Consider the following 20,784-nt stretch of genomic DNA (forward strand, 5'->3'; position numbering starts at 1 on the left):
TTAAATCAGCAATGCAATCCTCATGATCTGTTTAGTTTACCTTAAAGCTGCAGAAGTTTTCTGTTCTAAAGGCATGAACTTGAACCTATTCCTTCCGTGCCTTGTATCTGAGTTTAAGAAGTCCTTATCTCACAGTATTAATATTCATTCTTTGTTGAATCTGATTAATCTATCAGATTCTACTATCTGAATATCAATAACAGAATGCAAGCTTTTAGATCATGATCAACTTACTGTCAGGCTTACCTAATGACAGAATAATAAAACAAGATCATTCTTTTATTATTTTGTTTTCTTTCTTTCTGTAAGGTTTTTAATGTTTTCTATAAGAATAAAAAATAACTGGAAAGCATTAAAGGCTGAAACTACTTTCAGCCTTTAAAAATACAAGATATTCTAGAGAGTATTAAGGCCTTGATAGTTATCAATCAGTGTTGTCAATAAGCATTTGAATAAATATGGCCTCTCCATATATAATTTGATAAAGAGTACCTGTGCAAGTAATTGCCAGAAAAAGTGAACTAGCAAAAGAATTAAGAGGTTTGCTCAGTTGAAAAAACAAAAAGCTCTCTAGACATCTTACAGCAGAAGCATTAAAGGCATTTTATTTGGATACGATTTTTGCATAATCCCTTTTAGGAATTCAGGTATTATTTGTTAAAATAAATTTACGTGTCCAAAATGGAAGAACTATGAGTATTCCCCTCCAAAATTTCTCTTCAGATTATCAATACTGCAGGTGTAGAGCAGCAGCACTCAGTCACACCAGCCTGACAATCATTCTTATTATAAAAGGCAAAATAAAGACATTCCACCACCACATTCAGAAAATGTGACCTATTCAGTTTGACAGACTGCTGTAGAAGAAACTACAGCAATACTAAATGAAAGAAGTAACAAGTAATTGAGACTGATATCCGCTGTTGAGAACTTTCAACCACATAACATTATTTTATACTGCACGTAGCAAAGGGCACATGTTAGCAGAGACAGCTTTTATGACTATTCAGTCTAATCCACAGAGTTTAAAGGCATATTCTAGCCATGGCTTCCTTTATTTAAGGTCCAGCAGCATGGAAGCAGGGTTCTCCAAGTAAGATTTCCACAAGTTAGAAAACCGGGCCATTGTAGCTCCATCAATGATGCGATGATCAGCTGACCAACTGACATTCATTATTTGTGCTTTAAATACTTCACCTTTGCCATTAAACCGAGGAAGAACCTAAAAACCAGAGGAAGGACAAAATCAGAATTATGAAATTAAATGCTTTCATTAGCAAATCACTATTTTTTTGTTCTTGCTAATTTGTTGATCTAAATGAAAACATTTTGCTGAGTTAGGCAGGCAGCAGCAGCACCATGCTAAAACCCAAGACCTTTCCATCACTGTTTGTGCTCTGGATTAGAATATATTGCAAGCCTGCATAATAAACATAGCCTGTTTCCACCGTCATGGGGATACAGAAGTAGTAAAAGCCTTCTCCTGACTCAAAAGTTTCTTCCTTAATAGTTTGTTACACTATTAGCTCTCAAAGTGGCCGTTTCCTTAAAGCACCTCTAAAAAAATGCTCAGAGGAAGAACATAGAAGTAATTTCAGTTAATACTAATTTCATTTCCAGCATCGAGCTCAAATGTCTATATTAAAGAATTAAAGCCTGAGATTCAGAAAATATAAAACTGCCTTCACATTCAAAATTCTGTATGGATTCAGCTACCTGGCTCATGACATTAAACTTCATTTTCAAAATACTTCTCTAGTTTTCTCCCTGCTGATAGCAAAACTGCTATTGCCATGTTGCAAAACTTGTAAAACTGTATTTACATTGTTTCTTAGCAACCAGAAAGCTAAACATAAATGTGAATGAAATATAACAGGATTCTGAAAAATACATATGAACCTTTGCTGAAGGAGATTTCTAATTAAACATTTGGTGTGTGCTTAGTAATCTAAAACCACCACAAACTTTTCAGTCATGAGCTATGCATGTTCTCTGCAACAAAGGCAGACTCCATGTTCCATTAGAAATGACCTTAGCTAACACTCTCAACACCGAGATAAAGTCCATATACCTGTATCTTTCCAAGTGCTCCAATAGCTACTTCAGGAGGTAGTATCACTGGTTTGGCATAAGTGCCACCAATCTAGAAAAGAAAAAGGGATATTATTTATCAACTTTTTTTTAAGCAGATTGCCTCTTGAATTAATTGCTACAGATTTTGTTCTTTGCATATTAAACGTCAGTAAAGCTTGCATTTCAGATGCAGATTTCAGAAGCAGCTCTCATTTTCCCTGTACTTACTGTGCCAATATTTGAAAGGGTGAATGTTCCCCCAGTGAGGTCACTTGTTCCCAGCTGGCCTGCAGAGCCTAAGGACTGGAGGCGATTTAATTCCACAGCAATGTCGAACACGCTGCAGACTTGAACATTTTTCACGTTTGGGACGATTAAACCTTGCTCTGTGTCCATTGCAACTCCAATGTTGTGTGAGGCCTGAAGCAAGTGTCATTACCCAGACATTAATATAAGCTGTCAACATAAAAAGCCACTTCAATCACATTTTCCTTATTTATCTTTTTAACCTGGAAAGTGCTGTATTTAGTTAAGCAACTCCTGCATACAACTTTGAGGGGAGAAAAGGATGTAATTTTTTTTAAATTAGCCTCACATCTGCAAACTCTAAATTGATGTTGACAATTCCACCTTCAGAGAACACAAAGCCCTGGAATCAGCTTCACACCAAAAACGTTGCTCTTTGGTATGATCTTATGTGTAACAAAACACAAACAGCAGATTTTAAAGAGAACACTACCATAAAAAAAAAAAAATTGGTGTGTGCATAGTCATCTAAAAACACCACAAACTTTTCAATCATGAGCTATGCATTTTCTCTGCAACAAAGGGAGACTCCATGTTCCATTTCCATTACAGATGACCTTAGCTAACACTCACATCACTGAGATCACTTGCTTTTCGTTTTTTGGAAGGAATATAAGAGAATAATATAAGGAATAATATGAGAGATGTTTATAAAAACAGCAAAGTAGAAGTTTGTACTGCAAGGAGCAAGTACGCATCACTTAAGAAAATAAATACTTGCTGCCCAGAAAAATCAATCCAGCAGCTTGTATAAAAACTATGTAACTTTTATCAAGACTGTGCTTTAATATATAAGAGTTGAGTGTTGGAACAGTTGAACCACCATGCTATTACTTAAAAATTGTTGTATTAGATTTGAAATGTTCTCATTTTAAAAGCTTGGCCCATATTCAGGTGAAAAATAGGGAAATTAATATATTAATGCACATCTTTGAAGCAAGTCTGAATAACAAAGTGACCCTTATCTAACAAACTACTGAATATGACCAAGAATAAATCAAATCTAGATTGCAGAATCTGAACTCAGAAATTATTTTCCGGCACAACACCATAATTTTGTTTGCTATAATCAGCTCAGACATTCTGAAAAGCCCCTGTTAGACATTACTTTACACATTCTGCTCACAACGTTTATCCATAGTTTACAAACCTTATATGTGACATTCTGACAGCTCTCATCCAAAGAAGCATTAAGAATGGGATACTGCAGCAATCCCAGAGAGGCTGCCTGTTAAATATAACAAAAGAAAACAAAATAGATTTTTATATTTTATAAGCAGAGAGCTCCATGGAAAAGAAGCAATGGTAGGAGAAAATTTAGATTAATAACAATATGGAATGAGTGTTTAGGCAGCACTCTGAGTGCAATAGCTTGGCCAAAAGTTTCAGACTGAGCTGTACATTCACTGCACATGAGTGAACAACAGAAGGGACAACAGTCAGTGACCTAAGGGATTCATTAGCAATACAAAGATTATAATAATAACATCAAAAACAACGATGCATTTCATATGAGGTTCATTTTAAAGGAGCTAAAAAATACTGACAATTTCAAAAACTTGTTTTGTGCGATTCAAACACCTGGTGATGCTTACCTCCATGTAAAATAATGCTGAAGGCACTCTATACTTTCCCATTAATATTTCAAAAATTTTCAATTATATTACACAGCTCTAGCTGCAATTCCAACTGCAAATTGATTAGTGGCTCAATAAGCAAAACAGCAGTTGAAAGTTGTCCTGTGATCTGCCGTAACTATCCAGATGATAAGAGTGGAGCTCCAAACTTAAGAGAACAATGGAACAGATTTTGGCAAAACCTGTGTAAGTGCTCCATACAGGGCTCTGCTGCATGCCTCACCTTTATGAAGAAAGGCATGAAGGAAAGCTTAACTCCCCGGGTTTCAGCAAGAGGTTTCAGCTCTTCTCGCAGCTGAACAAGTTGAGTCAAATCAACCTCATCAGAATAACCAAAGTGGGGAATCTTCAGGGCTGCACTCATTGTCTTTACCATGGCCTTCTGAAAACCTGTAAAACATTCACTATCTCCTTAAACCAATAAAATAAGCTTCCATGAAGTTATGGTGAAATTTCATCTGTGTCCATTAACCAAATTACACAACTTACAAAACCAAAACCAAAGCCAAACCACGACCAAAAAAGAAGAGGGTAAAGAGCACTTACTGAGTTATTCAGTGCATAGAACTCAATATTGATGGCTGCAATACTTCAGATGATATTACTGCATCTCTCTCCTATGTATGTATGTATTTGAAATCATAAAATGATAATCTGCATTACACTTTCCAGCCTCTCCAAATAAACACTGCTTGAAAGGCGAGCAAAAAAACTTTAATCTTCCCCTTTTAATGTGATTTTTTTGTTACCTTAGTGTCTTTCATGGCGCTGTTCTCCAGAACAGGTGTGAATGCTACTCACATAATAGTGCAGTATGCTATTATTAAGCACTGATAAACCCTTAAATTCACTGCACTTTGCCACTAATTGCATAATGATTCCTACCATGACAAATCCACGTTTAGAATTCTTACCTGTTTCAACATACACTTGAAGAATGAGCAAGTACAATTTGCAGTCCAACTCCATCCAACCAAAACACGAACAAGCATTTCATAAAATAATTTCAGCAGAGATGCTTCTTACAGAGAATGTTTGCCTGAATGCTCACTTGCATAACAATAACATGAAACACACTCCCGTCACAAGGAACCAGCTACTCACAGAGCAACAGTTACTGGTAGTCTACTGTGACCATGGTCTCAACCCTTCATATTTCATGATTTACCTGTTACAGGTTCAGTTTTATCTTTTCCTGAAAACGCAATGGGTCTGGAAACAGGCACAGGGACTCTGCGTGCTTTGTCCTTTGGAGCAGCTGGCACAGCCTCTGTTTTCCGCAGAGGTGAGACAATTTCAGCCTTCGGAGGCAAAATAGCTCCTGTTTGTTTGGCCAAGTAGTTGAGTATATCTTCTTTAAGGATCCTGTTATCCTTCCCTGTCCCAACAACTTCACTCAATTTAATCTGAAAAGTACATAACAAGCTGTGTGTGACACTTCAGTTTTACAGCAACATAAAAATATCTTATATTGCGAGATATGGCTAAAAATTATTCCCATTTCTGATCCAACATATTTGCAGTTTTCTTTTCCTTTGTACAATTTATTAAGGTATTCAATACAGTTAAATCATCCAAAAGTCCCACTAGCCCCACTAGGTATTTGACCACATACTTCAAGGAGGAACTAAGAATACTATTAATCTCCATTATTGATCCTCACAGGTCCAATAATGCAATATTAGTTTGAGAAAAGCTATTTGTCACTTAATTCTCTCCTAAAAATGCATCATGAGCTTTCAAAACCAATGGAATATTTATAGGGAAACAAAAGCATTAGAAAGGCATGTAAAACATCACCTAATATATCCTCTGCTCTAATACAAATCTGAAAAGCAAAACAAGGATTTATTTTATTTTATTTTTCCCTACTACTTTCTCTGTAGAGATTTTCAGGAATGTCCTCTGAAAGTGTTTTATTTTAATTCTAGAAAGGTTTTCTCAGTCTTCATCTTAAAGCCTCCTAGCTATGTTTTAAGCCCAGTAATTGTTTTTCTATCCACCATAATCATCAGAAAGCACAATCCTCATTTTTACAACACTCTTCAAATGTTTAAAATGTACTTGAAAACAAGTGTTTCCTGTAGATCAGTGTTATTCTAGTCAGTCAAACAGCCAAATAAAAGCAGGGTAAAATGCAGCAGGACCTTACTTAGCAAACCTACATTATTCTCCATGGCCAGGCGACGAACTGCAGGGGTTGCTAATGTTTTGTGACCTTTTATCTCTTGGTGAGTGTGCTCTTCATGAGACATAGGAGGTGTTTCAACAACATCTTCTTCTGAAGCAACACCTGCAAACAAAAGAAATTTAACTTTACTACATTATAAGCATTTGTTAAATTCCAACCTCAACAATTCTGTGACAGCTGAAGTTTTTACGATTTACTTCGAGTAAATGTGGATGGGAACACAGCTTGCCAAAGGCTGCTGCTTAAGCTAAATATTCAACAGGAAATGCCTAGGAGATTTTAAACTCTAATAAATATCACAACTTTCTCTATTCAAATTTCTTGACTTTAAAAAGGGAAAAAAAAATCTTTGAAGATTTTCAGGAAGAAAAAGTAAGCTTCTCTGTCACCGATGGTTTTATGACAACAAACAAAAAACGTGCATGAGAAAAAAAAATGGCTTACAATACCTTTTGAAGCATCAATTTCAATGTCCACTAGTGGTTTTCCAACAAAAGCAATATCATCTATGCTGTAATGGAGTTTCCTGATGACGCCATCGTAACGACTAGTGATAGTAACAGAGGCTTTATCACTCTGTACCTCACAGATGCTGTCGAACTGAGACACACTGTCACCTTCCTTTATGTACCTGGGAGGAAAGACACAGGCTGCTGGGAGACACAGTCAGTGTAAAAACCTGCTCTGTGTGTTCCTCTGGTAAGTTCAGTAATCTACACCCCACAACATGGAAGTGCACTCCAGATGAGAAGACAAATTCTACATCCTGGATATGTTTGCTACATGCATTTTGCCTGACTGCCACAGAACTCTGTTGGGTGAAATGACAACATGATTATGGATATCATTACACACTTATTACATTTACTTTAGTAAAGCAGTTTTCCTGTCAGATTATAAAGCATCTAAAAATAAGAATGGGCCCAGCTTCATCTGAATATAAGGAAGCTCTTAGTTTAAACTTGTCAACATGCAATCAGTTTCAGCAAGGAAATGGATAGTAGGGAACACTGTCTTCCATGCAAAGAGAGGTATTTGTACAAAGAACAAGGCCTTTCAACACTGCCCTTCCTTCACTGTACACTTTGATTTTATTTAATCCATTCATCACTGGCTTTTTACAAACCATTTAGAAGTTCAAATCTTTTACTAAAAGCAATAGAGAAGGGGTATAGGATAAAATTATGTGGATTCTCTAGACTAGTTGTTTATTTCTAAAGCTCACCCTAAGTAAACATAACAAAAGACAGGCCTCCTGAAGGAAAAGCCTATATACAGGTGCATCCCATTCCTTCCACTTTTTCCACTCACAAATATATCAGATTGCAAATAAACAAAATGTAAAGCTCAGTATTTACAAGGTTTTGAAATGCGCAGAATGAAACCTGAAAAACTTCACTAGCAACCCAGAAAATATTCTCAGATAACTCACTGATCATACAGCTAAAGCTGCTAAACTACCTGCTGACTTCTTAGTGTATTTCCAGGAAAGCAGAACTTACCATTCTTTTACAGTCACCTCTGTAATTCCTTCTCCAATGTCAGAAAGCTTAAACTGGACAATTTGGCCACATGAAACTTGAAACAGAGAATAAGAAAATACAGCATGTTTAATATTAAATACAAGTTACCAGACAGAAAAATCTGAATGCATCAGAAATAGTCTACACACCAGCCATATGCAAACCTCTAACATAACACTCATAAAACAGCAAAATTAAAGAAATTATTTTATTATGAAAAAGATTACCAGGAGATGTTCTGAATAATCGCTGTTGATGACTAAACTTGAGGGCAGATTTGTCAAACACGCACACATATTTTGATTTTATAAAGCGAATGCTGCTGCACGATCTAACCCGATGAATGCAAACCTGGGGAGAAAAGTCTCAAGGGTTAATACAATGGACTGAGGATGTAGAGCTCATTTAACATTCCTGATATAACACTCATACTAAAATAATTTCATTCTAGTCTACATGAGAGAAGTTCTTATGGAAACACAATTACACTGAACGCATTCTTGAATATACAATAATCTTTACTTTAGCAAAAAGCTTTGCCAGTTCTTTAACTTCTTTCACTAACAGAACACATGGGGAGATCAGCGCCACAGTGACATAACCAATTAACAAAAATCATGACAGGATTTGGCGAGTGATTCATTGTTATTGTTTCTCTCAGGAATTAGCTTAATCAGGACAGGCACACAAAAAGCACGCATACTGTCAACTACATCAGACATCTGAAATATTCCTTGCCAGGATGAATGCTGGAAGGTTTCCCTAGACTGCAGGGAAAACCAGCATATTCGTCTTCATCAGCTCTTATTCTCATCAGAGGCTGATCAGAAGTACTAATCAGAAAGGAAATTCCTACCAGAAGGCCCAGGGAGTTGCCCTTTCTTTTTTGTTCTTTTGTAGGAGGCAATCATCATCTCAAATCAGCTTCAATGATATTTTCTAAGAACTGGCCATGAGATGGTTTTTCTTTTATGGTTATAATTATATTTATCCAGAAATCAATTTAAAAGGGTCGACAGACTTCTCTGAAAGATTTTTTCAGACAAAACTATGCTGTAAAGCCTCTTGCAATCAGTCATGATTGTGATCAAAAAGCGAAGGTGGCAGTGCTTGCATTGACATAATCTCAATCCAAGTTAGTTCAGACACGTTCTCATCCAGCAAAATTTATTTAATTTAATGTAATTTTGGTGTAGCATTGTCTTAAGAGTGCTGAAAAATTTATAAAAACAACAGTTTCTCTGTAGATACTATCTCTAACTAATTTAGAGATAATAAAAAAATTCAGGTGCTACAATGTACCTCAAGTAGCTCAAAACTGTAAAATTTAGAAATTATCTTCTTAGAGGAGCCAGAAACCAGCACACCTGCATGGGAAAGCTCATTTTAACTTCTTGTTTAAAAAACCCTTTCAGTAATTACAGAGCATATGAAACTTGTTTCCATCCCCACACCCCAAACTGTTCAGCTATTTGCTATCACATTTCACTTTTTAAAAAGTACATTATTCAGGAGACTGTTCTGAACTGAAAATGTATTCATTTTCTGTATTATTTAACCTAGCACTGCAAGTTATTAAATATCCCTTTTCTTTAAGGAACAAACACTTAGACAACACAATCTATCATAATGGACACAACAAAGTTATATAATTTGAGTTACCTTTCAGTTGCCTGCCACTAAGATGGCACCTTACTGATCTAGAATGAGTCTTTTTCTACTTCCTATAACAAGCAAATAGAAGATCTTTTCATCAGTCCCCCAAACAACTTCCCATATTCAATCAGGTAACATGGCAATTTTAAGTAATGAAAAATCTTATTTTAGGATACATTTAAAATCCTCATTCAATTACAAAATTGGTATATAATGTACATCTCCATACTCCTATTTTCTCCTATTTTTAATTCTGGGTTTCTTCCCAGTTGAAGGTTACATGTTTACATAAAAATGTTACTGAAAAATTGTTCAACCAGACCTTTTTGTCACAAACTTGCAAAACCACTCCTTTCTCTTTATTTGACCCTAAATGAAAAACATTCAGTATTTACCTGTGAAGATGATCACAAGGAACACATCATCTCTGAACTATTTCTAAATGTGAAGTTTCACAATGATTTCCATGTATTTTTAACCTTTGGTTACCAATGCAGGTAGTGAATTAGTAATGTTACTGCCAAAGAAAGAGACTGGTGTTGTTATTGAAGAGTGACCACGCTGTTTCACATTATATCTGTAGAAACAATTCAAAACTACTGCATTTTTTTAAAATTAAGTTTTTCTGGTTTTCAGTTTTGCACATTCTCTACCAAAAAGTTACTGCGCTGGTATGGTAAAGTAATAATACAGGACACACTCTCTTCACAGAGCAGTGTTCCTTATTAACAAGGAAAAAATTAAAATTAATTAAACAAAGAGACTGTGCTCACAATTTCAGCATTTAATCACCATAATACCAGTGTAATGCCAAACAAGGAAATAAAAATGGCACATAAAAGACAAAATTAGCTCTAACATCCATAGCACACCCATCTATATATTTTGATGTCTGGAAAAATCTATCCAGTAAGCCCCAAACATAACTGCTAGCTTGTTAATGCGTCTACTAAACAGCAACGTAAAGGCAGTGATGCCACAGCTGGGTAACACCTTCCTGTGCACGTCTCCAATGTGTGGAGTGACTCTGGCAAAAAGGAACTGAGGCCACACCTGGGTTTGACCCGAGCCAAGAGGGGAGCTGAGTGCACTCAGGGGAACTGCCTTGCCCCTCAGGTTCAGCTTTGGTTGTTTCCTTAAAAACAAGCCAACTCCGGTTTTCTAAATTACCACTGACCCTGAAAATGTATGCTGGCCTCAGACCAAAATATTTTTAAGCAGCCTGCAGAGAACTGACTACCTGATGGAGTAACACTAAATTTCCAAGTCAAATGGAACAGCTCATGCTCAAAGGCAATGACTTTGCAGTAAAGAATACTGCCCTGCTGAACTGTCTTGATTTCTGTCCCATTGAGTCCTTTTAATGAACATTTCCTCACACTGGATGTGTTTTGCATACACAGTTATATTTCCAAGGATATAGTTACCTATATACTAAAGTGACATCCCTGGTAAGGTGTTTTAATCCAATGTCGTCCCTCATCTAAACACCTGGCACGTGTCCCAGTGTCCAGGTAACTGACGTGTCCCCACCACTTAACACAAATTACTTAACACAAATCTGTCCCCCTCAGATTCAAAGGCTCAGATTAAAAATGTGCTTGCAGAAAACACACACTACAAACCAGCCAATTCTATAGTTCAGCATGCACATAGATAAGATGGGCATTTTCATCTTATCAGAATCTCCCTCTGGATTTAAGAGTAGATGGTTAGAAATATAACTTGAAAGAAAGTGCTATTTTCAACGCTTTTAATTAGTAAAATTATTTATAAATACTTTTAAGTTACTAGCTGAAAACTGGATTACAAAAGTATAATTTAAAAACCCCTCACCATTATGCTTTAAAATCACAGTATGAATTATTAAGAGAGAGAAACAGACTAGAAACTGGAACTGACCCTTAAATTTGTTTCTAAATTTTAAAAGTTATTCCTTCTCTGACATCCCACAAAACAGGGGTGACATAATAGGAAACCAACACTCTTCACAATAGCAAGACTCTAATACAGGAAGACAGAAGAATGCATGAAATAAGTCCATGTTCACGAAATTGTAAGTATCCTCAAAAGGCAACCAAGTCGATTCACTTCTTACGATAAGGTATCTCAACTACTTCTCAAGCATCAAGGCTCCTGGGATTCAAAGAAATCCGTTTCCCTTTTTTGCACGCGTAGCCACACCGTCTCCGTGCAGATGCGGTACGCAAAGGGAGCTGATCCGTGGGCGGAGACGCGGTGATGGCACAGCAACGCATAGGCAAAGGAATAATGGGATGACTTAAAAATAACAGAAGAGGAGGATGTCCCTGGCTTATTACAGAAAGGCACACGTTTCTTTCACAGAGAGCACGGGCAAGGGCAGGGCGCTCCGGGGGCGGAGAGCGCCGGTTCTGGGGGTCCCTGTGCCGCGCGGGCCGGGCGGTGCCAGCCCTGCCGGGACTCGGTCAGCTGTGCGGGGCACGGGGAGCGCACAGCTGAGGCGCCGCCGAGGCGGCAGCTCCGCGAGCGCGAGTTTGCAGAGGCACGGCGGGAACAGAGGAACGGGGCTCGGGGATGCCGCGCGTTGCTCCTCACCCCCCCACGGCTGGCCGGGAGCGCCGCCGCCCGCGGGGTCCCCGCTCCCCTTACCAGGCGCCCCGCGGCTCGGCAGCTGCTCCTCAGCGCGGTCACGGCCGCCATCTTACCCCGGGCAGAGCGGCCCCGCACACACCCCCGGCACAGCCAACCGGCGGCGGCCGCGCCGCCACAGCCAACCAGCAGCGGCCGGGGGCCGCGGGCGGGCGGCGCTCGGGGCCCACACACGCCCACGGGGGGACCGCGAGAGCGTCCCCAGTGCGGGGCTCCCGGACCGGAGCCGAGGGTGGCGGTGCAGGGCGTGCGGCTTCCCCGGGCCGCAGGTAGCGGGAAGGGCAACGCGAGGGGCCCGGGCCATTCCCGATAAACGTGTAATAAAGTCCCGATAAACGTGTAATAAAGTCTCGAGCGCGCCTTCCAGACCAACGCGCCCGTGTCTGTGGTTTTACGCGAAAGGTGATTGTGGCCCGGTGGGGGTCGACCTCTTCTGTCAGGTGCGGAGCGACAGGGCGTAGTCTTAAAGATGCGCCAGGGGTGGTTTACGTTGAGCACTGGGAAGAGTCTCTTCGCAGGATGGGTGATTAGACATTGGAATGGGCTACCCAGAGAGGTGGCAGAGATACGCATCCCAGAGGTGTTTAAGGAAAAGACTGGACGTGGTACTTAGTGCCACGGTCCGGTTGACACGGTGGTATTAGCTTATAGGCTGGGCTTGATAATCTCAGAGGTCTTGTAAAACTTAATTCATTCTGTGATTCTGAGGAAAACTAGCTTGTGACGAGGAGGGCAGCAGTCCGGCCGCTCTCCTCCGGCGGCAGCGCTGTGCCCTGACCTCCCAGGTGCCGCGGTTGTCACCGCTCCGGCCCTCAGGACAGGGGAAAGGCATTGCCTCCTGCGGGGCGCCGGGACGCGGTCAGAACCGCCGGGACAATGCAGCTAGCTCTGCCCCCTTGCCTGAGCGCCGGGCCCGCCGGCTGCTCCTCCCCGCCGCGGAGCCGGGGCGGGCAGGGAGGCGCCTCCGCTCTGCGCCTGCCCGGCAGCGCCGCCCGCCCGCAGCGCCGGCACCGCAGCATCCCGGCCGCGCCTCCGCCGTGAAGCGTTCCTGGCCCCGGGGCTGCTTCGCCGAGGGCTCGCCGTGTTTAGGGCCCCGCCGGGATCCCATCGGCGCGGCTTCTGCGAGAGGCACCGCTCATCGCCGGCCATGGACGGGGACAGGGTGGAGATAGACGGCGGGATCATGGAGGGGGTGAGCGCCAGCGGGCCGCGGCTTTACCTAGCCCCGGGCAGCGGTAAGGGCTGGCCGGGTGAGCGGGAAGTGCCGTAGCGCCTGACGAGAGCCGTTTCTCCGTGCAGGGCGGGCAGATCCTGCGGGTGTCCACGGCGCTGAGCTGCGTGCTGGGGCTGCCGCTGCGGGTGCGCCGGATCCGCGCCGGGCGGAGCCAGCCCGGCCTCAGGTGAGACCCGCCCCGGCCGGTCCCGGGGCGCTCAGCCTGTCACCTACGGCGTGTGGGGCCCTCCCGGGCCCGGGCATGGCCGCGCAAGGCCTTGGCTGCCCTCGTCGGAAATATTTGTGTTCTCATTGCTTTAAAAGAGCCTTTTTACCAGGAAATCCCGTCTGTGGCTCACAAGGAATGAGGGGGAACGCTGGGGCATGAACCGGGCTCAGTTCCCTCGCCGGTCCCGCCCCGGGCCGCAGCCGGGCCAGGTGAGGGCGCGGCCCGGCCGCTGCCTCGGAAATGTATCCATAGGCGCTAAGCGGAACAGGGTTTGAAGCAGGGAACACACTCATGTAATGCCGGAGCAAAACATAGCTTACCGAGCGTACAGTGTTAAGAACAGTTAGTGCATATCCTAGTGTTTGCTACAGTTAGTGTATTTCCAGTGTTTAAACAGTTGGTGTATTTCCTATTTAAATTACCCTAACAAATGGAAACAAGCGCAAGGCAAGCGCATAGCAAACCTGTTAACTCTCTATAGCACTGCAGCCGGTTCTGGCTCAGCCAGTATTGTCATCATTAGCCTACTCCATTTCTGTCCAAGCATTTATCACATTAGGGCAAGTGACTGCTCTTGCATCTCGTCTATCTGTCTGAACCCATTCTAGTGGAAAAGATACCAGAATCCTTCATATCCCAGTATGACCTGAATTCTGCTCCTTTGGCCCCTGTCACCTCAGAAGTACTGTAGCAACCACAGTGAATTTCTGACCCTTGTCTGATCAAAATTTGCTATTGTAGTTTTTTTAGTTAGTGTTTAGTGGTTCTTTTAATGTAACATGAGCATGTAGTCTACTTGTATATGTCTTTAACTGTGTATTGTCACTGTCAGACCTCAGCATCTCTCTGGATTGGAGATCGTTCGAGATCTGTGTGATGGGAAGCTGAATGGCGGAGAAATTGGCTCAACAGAAATAACCTTCACACCTGGGAAGATCAAAGGTGGAACCCACATAGCAGACACAAAAACAGCAGGGTGTGTCTTTGTACACCAGCTTCTGATAACTTTAAAATTATCACAATAGATTGGGGGAGAAAAAAGAACATTTATATCTTGGTAATTACCCAGGATATGTACTGCTTGAGCTAGATTATGTCGCCAAAGAACCTGTAGCATAGGCAGGGTATGCATGAAGTACATGCAAAGTTTAAAACTATGATTGATATAAAAGCTGAACACTTGGTTCATGGCCAAGTTCACTTGGCCCCATCAGTAGAGTAAGATGCATGACATTTACTACAAAGAGAATTATTAAAGATGAAATTATTGTGAAATGAAAACTTCTGTATTTAGGCTTGCTAAGGACATGAAGTTTCAAATTAGTATTTTTTAAGACTAGTAAGTTTATAGATAATTTAAAAAATTAAATGCAAAAGTAAATGCTCTGGAAATGCTCATTTGCCTTTGATATGTAATGATTCTGTGATATTTTATGGATTATGAGGGTATGACATTTGAGTATCTTATAATTGCTTTTAGGAGTGTGTGTCTACTGATGCAGGTAGCAATGCCCTGTGTGCTGTTTGCTGCTTCCCCATCAGAGCTTCATTTAAAAGGTGGGACTAATGCGGAGATGGCTCCTCAGATAGACTACACAGTCATGGTAGGGAGAAGTTCCTTTGCCTTGGTGCATCTTCCCTGAATGTGTGTGCAATGTAACTGCTGTTCCTCTGTTGCTCTTGCTGCAAGTCTATTCGTCATTGTGGAATTAGGCATGGGAATATAACACTATCAGTGTACTGGATGTAGAGAGCAACCGATGTTTCATGGGATTTCCTGGAAAAGCAAATGGTCTCTTTGGTTTTAATTGCTACAGAAAATTTCACTTAAAATGTATTCTTTTTTCTAGGAGTGCTTTGAATTACTCTTTTTTTTTTTTTTTCCCGTAAGAAAATCCTTTTACACAAAGTGACATTGAGAAAGAAGTATGAGGAATGTTCAAATAAGTTATATGTATGAGACCAGCTATCTTTTTTTTTTTTTTAATAATGCAGCTGGAATTTTTGTATTTCGTTTTTTTTTCCTCTTAAGATTGCATAAAATAGTGGGAAATTATCAATGCAAAATAAATTCACTCTTTGTTTTTATATGTTTACTTTTCAGGTTTTCAAGCCAATAGTGGAAAAGTTCAATTTCACATTTAATTGTGACATAAAAAGGAGGTGAGTTGTGGAGCTGTGCAGCAGGCCTGGGCCTTACTGAACCCGTGTGTGTGCAGAGGCACACACAAGGGGCTCTCAATCAAACTGAGGGATGAATTTGTAATACATGAACTAATCTGCATTAGCTGTCCCTGTGTGTCACCATATGAGAATGGGAGATGATTCTTTGCTGTCTTTTTTTCCTTGCTGAGCCTACAGCTGCTGTGTAATGTTTCCTGTTGGCTCCCCTGAGGGGAGCACATGCTGGACAGGCAGTGCATTACTGAGCTTTTTCCAGGGTGCCAGTTAGGTTGGTGTTAGGAAGTTAATAAGATGTGCATTACAGAGGATTACTGTTAGAGAACCTAATTCCATTATAGGGGTTTCTAAGGCATGCATCAAGAAAGTTTGTATGTACAGTAAGAGGGAGCATAAAAATGTATAGTGAAATATATGAAGAGCCTCCTGGCCCTTTTCTTGGTTTCCTTGTGATCGTTGCATTTAATTATATCCAATTACTGTTTCTAAACAGGGGCTACTATCCTCAAGGAGGTGGTGAAGTTGTAGTCCTGATGTCTCCAGTTAAAGAGCTGAGCCCAATAAACTTAACAGAACGTGGCACAGTGACAAAGATTTATGGAAGGGCATTTGTTGCTGGAGCACTGCCCATCAAAGTAAGTGCTTATCATGGGTCTGGTAGTGTCCAGCTTTATATAAATTGCATGCAATCTGCTCAGCATTCCTCTACTCTTCTGTCTTTTGCAGTCTTACACAAGCTAAGCAACCTTATTAAATGGTTTCAATTATTCAGGCTGTAGAATATTATATTGGATATACCTAAGATTTATTCATTGCACAGCAGTGTAAAGCTAAAACAGGAAATGAGAACAACATCCTCATCCTTCACTGGACCAGTCAAAAGTCTTTAGCATAAATTGAGGGATATCTTATATCTGATTTATGTATTCTTCATGTGGATTATTTTAAATCTGAAATTAGGGCCCTTGTTCATAAATTTATGAGCACTGTAATAGGAGGAGGCCAGACTACAACAATTTTTTCAACCATTTCTAAGGGTATTAGAAAAGGTTAAGGGTAGGTTTAGCCAAAAATAAAAAGGAGAGAAATTTACTCTTTTGTCTCTCCTTCTTTCTACCCTTCCTGTCCTGAGTGCTGGGATATCCTTGAGGTTCCTTCTCACATACAGGCTAGGAATTAGTAGAGGAAGAAGAGAAGCTGAGTTACTTTTTAAAAAGCTGTGGACTGCTGGTTTTGGTCTTAAAATCTCCAAACTTATGAATATAGCTATGATTAGATCACAGGAATGGGATAAATATGTCCCCATTTGCTTGTGATGTGAAATTGTTATTTTATGTATTCTGTCTTACAGAGTATATGCTGTAAGAGAATGTATATGTATATGTACATAATGATTGTGGGATGGGGTTTTTGCACTTGGTTTTGGGGTGGGTTATTTTTAGAATCTAATGTTTTGTGAGAAGACTAAAATCAATTCTTTTTCTCTGTGAAGAAAAGTTATTGAATTTCTATTGATATTGAAGTTTCTACATACATTTCTATAACTGTCATTTGTACAGCACTTAATGTTACATTAATTTTGTAGAAAAGCTTTCAGAAAAAATCACATTCGTTTCTTGCTTGTAGGGGTTTATAACAATCTTTTGTTTTTCTAGTTAATAAAGTAGCCCCTTTACTTGGGGATTAACTGTAATAATTAGATTTATGAGGAAAAAGTACTGCTGTACTACATAATTTAATTATTTGGTTTAATGTCTTGTCTTGTTAGCTGGCAAAAGACATGTCAGCAGCAGCAGTGAGATGCATCAGAAGAGAAATCAGAGATCTTTACATTAACATTCAGCCTGTCAGAGAACCTGACGATCGAGCTGTTGGGACTGGAAGTGGAATAATGTAAGATGAGGCCAAGCCTTCTATTGTTACCTCTAATCTTGTTGGTTAATTACCTAGATCTTGATTATGTATCTGCTAAAGAAACTGTAATGTGAGTGATTTTGTTCTTAATTTTAATTACTTTTGTTTTTCTGCTTAGCATTGTTGCAGAGACCTCAACAGGTTGTTTGTTAGCTGGGTCATCACTTGGCAAGAGAGGTAAGAATTCCATGAATTCTTTGAGACTTAACTGGATATACCAATAACAAATAGGAATCTGAGGTATCATCTGTTTAAAGATCTGATGCTTTGAATGTTTAATTTTAAATATATGTTTTTAGAAATAAAGGACAGCAGAAATTAGCAGATTTAAAACTTAGTAAATGGAAATTTACAAAAACTACAGAACTGTTAACATTACCTTGTATCAGAATGGATAATCATTGGAAATATTTCTGAACTTTAGGAACACAGACTTCGTGTTTTACATGTGAAGTTTTTGCTCAAGACTGAATCTAGATTAAAATGAATGGAAGTGAACTTGGTTTTAAATTATTTGAATCAAATATTTTTCTGACTAAATGAGGCTAGGAAGTATAAACTATATATGAGCATAAGATGGGAAGGGTTTTTCAAGCAGACATTTGAGGCAAGGGCATAAGGTTTAAAGAAAATAAGGTTTAAAAAGGTGATAATTTATTGGGGGAGGGGTTGGGGGTTTTTTTTGTGTTTTTCAAACTTTAAATGTAATTTTCAGCTTTCTTATTTCTCTCTTAGGAAAGAATGCTGACAAGGTTGGCATTGAAGCAGCTGAGATGCTGCTTCAGAATCTTAAACATGGTGGAACTGTGGATGATTCAATGCAAGACCAAGTAAGGTTTCTATATGTGTTTACATGAAGCTGAAGTAGCAAAAACATGCATGCCCTACTTGTAAACAATATAGATTGGAACGGGAAAGGAGCAAGATGTCAGATAGTAGTCTCAGACGTGTGCAGTCATAACATCACTAGAATTAGCAAATTACATACAGTTCTTAGGAACCACAAATACTTTTAACTTTGCACCAAACAGCCTCAAATTTTCCCTTTATCTTAACCCCCAGTAAGTATGGAAGAAAGAGGCAGGAATTGCTTCTATTTGGCATTCTATGTAGTGCAGTGATAATAATTCCCCCCTAACACATATACAATGATACTGAGGGAAGGTATTAGAGAATATCTAGGACATGCTTCCCTAATTTCATTTAAGAATGAAGGCCCTTCTCTACCTTATCTTAGCCTGATAAGAATCTTGGGCTGGTTTAGCTAAGATGATGTTATCTCTTAGCCATAAACACCTGGGCACACATTAATATTTTTAGTACAGTAAGTATTTCGGTCTTGGACTCAGCCTACTTTTTTCAAAGCATGCAAGTACAATTGATGGGAACAAGCCACAGCCAGAGTCACTGTATATGGGAACTGTAGAGAGTTAATCATACCTTGCAGTATTCTTGTCATGATGATGTTTTTAAGGCAAATCAAAGGTTTTTAGGTGTCTCTCTGGTGAATATGTGATCAGGAAGTGTTAAAATTAAAGTATCTCTTCCTGAGTTTCTCTCCATGTAGGTAATCTACTAATCTGGAGTCTGATGTGACTTTGGGGAATTTTGGGGCAATACGATGGCCAGGAATTCAGTAACAGGAATTCAGGGGCAAACTCCACTGTGGAAAAATAGCCCTTCTGTAATAGGCATTACAGTAGCAATAATCTCCAAACTTCTGGAGCCTTGGATCACTCTTCAAAATCAGCTTTGTGAACTTTTATGAAACTTGGAAGACAAAATTTTTATATCTACAGACATTTTGCATGTTTTGCTTGGGTTTTTTAAATCAATAAATTCCTAGAATCTGAAGAATGATTTAGTAATTACCTTTCTCTACCTTTCAGCTGATCATTTTCATGGCACTAGCAAAGGGAGTGTCTAGAGTGAAAAGTGGACCAATTACACTTCATACTCAAACAGCTATACACTTTGCAGAGCAGCTAACAAAGGTGAGTCCAAACATTCAGGAAGTTTTACCTATCAGTTTTCTTCCAATAACTTGGCAGTGTACAGTTCATCAGGCAGTGTGAGCTGAACTTGATCATGGAGGACAAGCATTGATAAAACAATTGCTATAATATTTACCTGGGAGTTTTCCTGTAGAAAGTGAGCATACCCTTGAGTTAAAGTGAGCATACTCTTGAGCATACTTTTAGAATGGTTAGATACTTTTACCACCTTTATTTAAATGGTTTTTTGAATTAAACCTTTCAAAGCTGTAATAGACATAAACACATGGCAATACAATTACTGGACATCAGATATTGAATATTTAAACTGCTGCATGTGACACCTTAATTAGTGATGTATTTCTAATCCTCTTTTAGGCCAAATTTACTGTGACAAAATCGGAAGAGGAAGACCCCAGTAATGATACCTACATCATTGAGTGCCAAGGAATGGGGATGATTAACCCAAACTTATAGTGTTAAAAAAAAAAAAAAAGAAAAGGCAGCAAGCTGCCAAAAGCAACAGTCAACATACCTCAGTGATGTATTGCACTACACTTCATTGGATGTATAATCTCACTGAAGAGGAGGAGCCTTCTCTCACATTGGAGTGATTTAACTTGAAGGTTCATGTCAAGTTTTTCCTTACTATGGTGAGAATCTGTCATGTGAAAAATGAAAATTACTTTTTTTTTTTTTCTTTCTTTTTTACTTTTAGCAGCAAAATGAGTAGCAGCAAGACAGCAAATAGAATATACTGTATGTTTGCAAGAGCTTCAGGTAGAAACTTTGAACTTTACCTAAGTAGAAAGTAACTATTTTAGTTCAGTAATTCTTGCCCTTTAAAAAAATGTAAGTTTTGTTCTCTTTATGTTATGAGGTACATGGAATAAAATGCACCGTTAAATCTGTATTTCTGTACTTCTTTAGCCATTTGCTAAATAATAAAGCAGTATCACCCTATAAAAGGCTAGTATTTATATGTGCTGTAATCTCAGCAGGTTGTGCTTGGGAAATAACTTTTCAGTAGCATAGTTTCTTTTTCTCCCTACAGAAAGAAGACTCAATGCATAAGATAATCTTTTAAATCTTCTTTTTTCATCTATTTTATAAAGCCTTCTCAGGCAAGCTAAAGCCCAGACACCAAGTATTAACTCTATGATATGGACATTCACAAAAAGGGTGGGAAGGAGGATCCTGGTAACTACAGGGCAGTTAGCCTGACCTCAGTACCCA

General features: G+C 39.6%; 2 protein-coding genes across 3 annotated transcripts; one reads left to right on the forward strand and one right to left on the reverse strand.

Moving 5' to 3' along the window:
* Positions 1-579: 579 nt before the first annotated feature.
* Positions 580-12,097, reverse strand: DBT (dihydrolipoamide branched chain transacylase E2). Of its 2 annotated transcripts, none has more exons than XM_040072489.2 (11): positions 12,018-12,097; positions 7,958-8,081; positions 7,710-7,785; positions 6,657-6,838; positions 6,182-6,309; positions 5,185-5,422; positions 4,240-4,406; positions 3,530-3,607; positions 2,302-2,493; positions 2,072-2,143; positions 580-1,222 (listed from the first exon to the last, which is right to left on the reverse strand). In XM_040072489.2, exons 1-11 carry the CDS (start codon positions 12,066-12,068, stop codon positions 1,055-1,057), a joined length of 1,476 nt encoding a protein of 491 aa, XP_039928423.1. In that variant the 5' UTR covers positions 12,069-12,097; the 3' UTR covers positions 580-1,054. The 2 variants fall into 2 exon arrangements, with proteins under 2 accessions (XP_039928423.1, XP_058277692.1); XM_058421709.1 differs by lacking the exon at positions 12,018-12,097 and adding an exon at positions 9,033-9,446.
* A 934-nt stretch (positions 12,098-13,031) lies between these two features.
* Positions 13,032-20,507, forward strand: RTCA (RNA 3'-terminal phosphate cyclase). Its single transcript, XM_040073488.2, has 11 exons — positions 13,032-13,209; positions 13,317-13,417; positions 14,292-14,435; positions 14,940-15,063; positions 15,564-15,622; positions 16,134-16,275; positions 17,409-17,533; positions 17,673-17,731; positions 18,290-18,384; positions 19,444-19,548; positions 19,927-20,507. The coding sequence occupies exons 1-11, from the start codon at positions 13,165-13,167 to the stop codon at positions 20,023-20,025; spliced, it is 1,098 nt and encodes a 365-aa protein (XP_039929422.1). The 5' UTR covers positions 13,032-13,164; the 3' UTR covers positions 20,026-20,507.
* The last annotated feature ends 277 nt before the right edge of the window (positions 20,508-20,784 follow it).

The sequence above is a fragment of the Hirundo rustica genome, chromosome 9 (genome assembly GCF_015227805.2).
Source record: "Hirundo rustica isolate bHirRus1 chromosome 9, bHirRus1.pri.v3, whole genome shotgun sequence".
Lineage (NCBI taxonomy): Eukaryota > Metazoa > Chordata > Aves > Passeriformes > Hirundinidae > Hirundo > Hirundo rustica.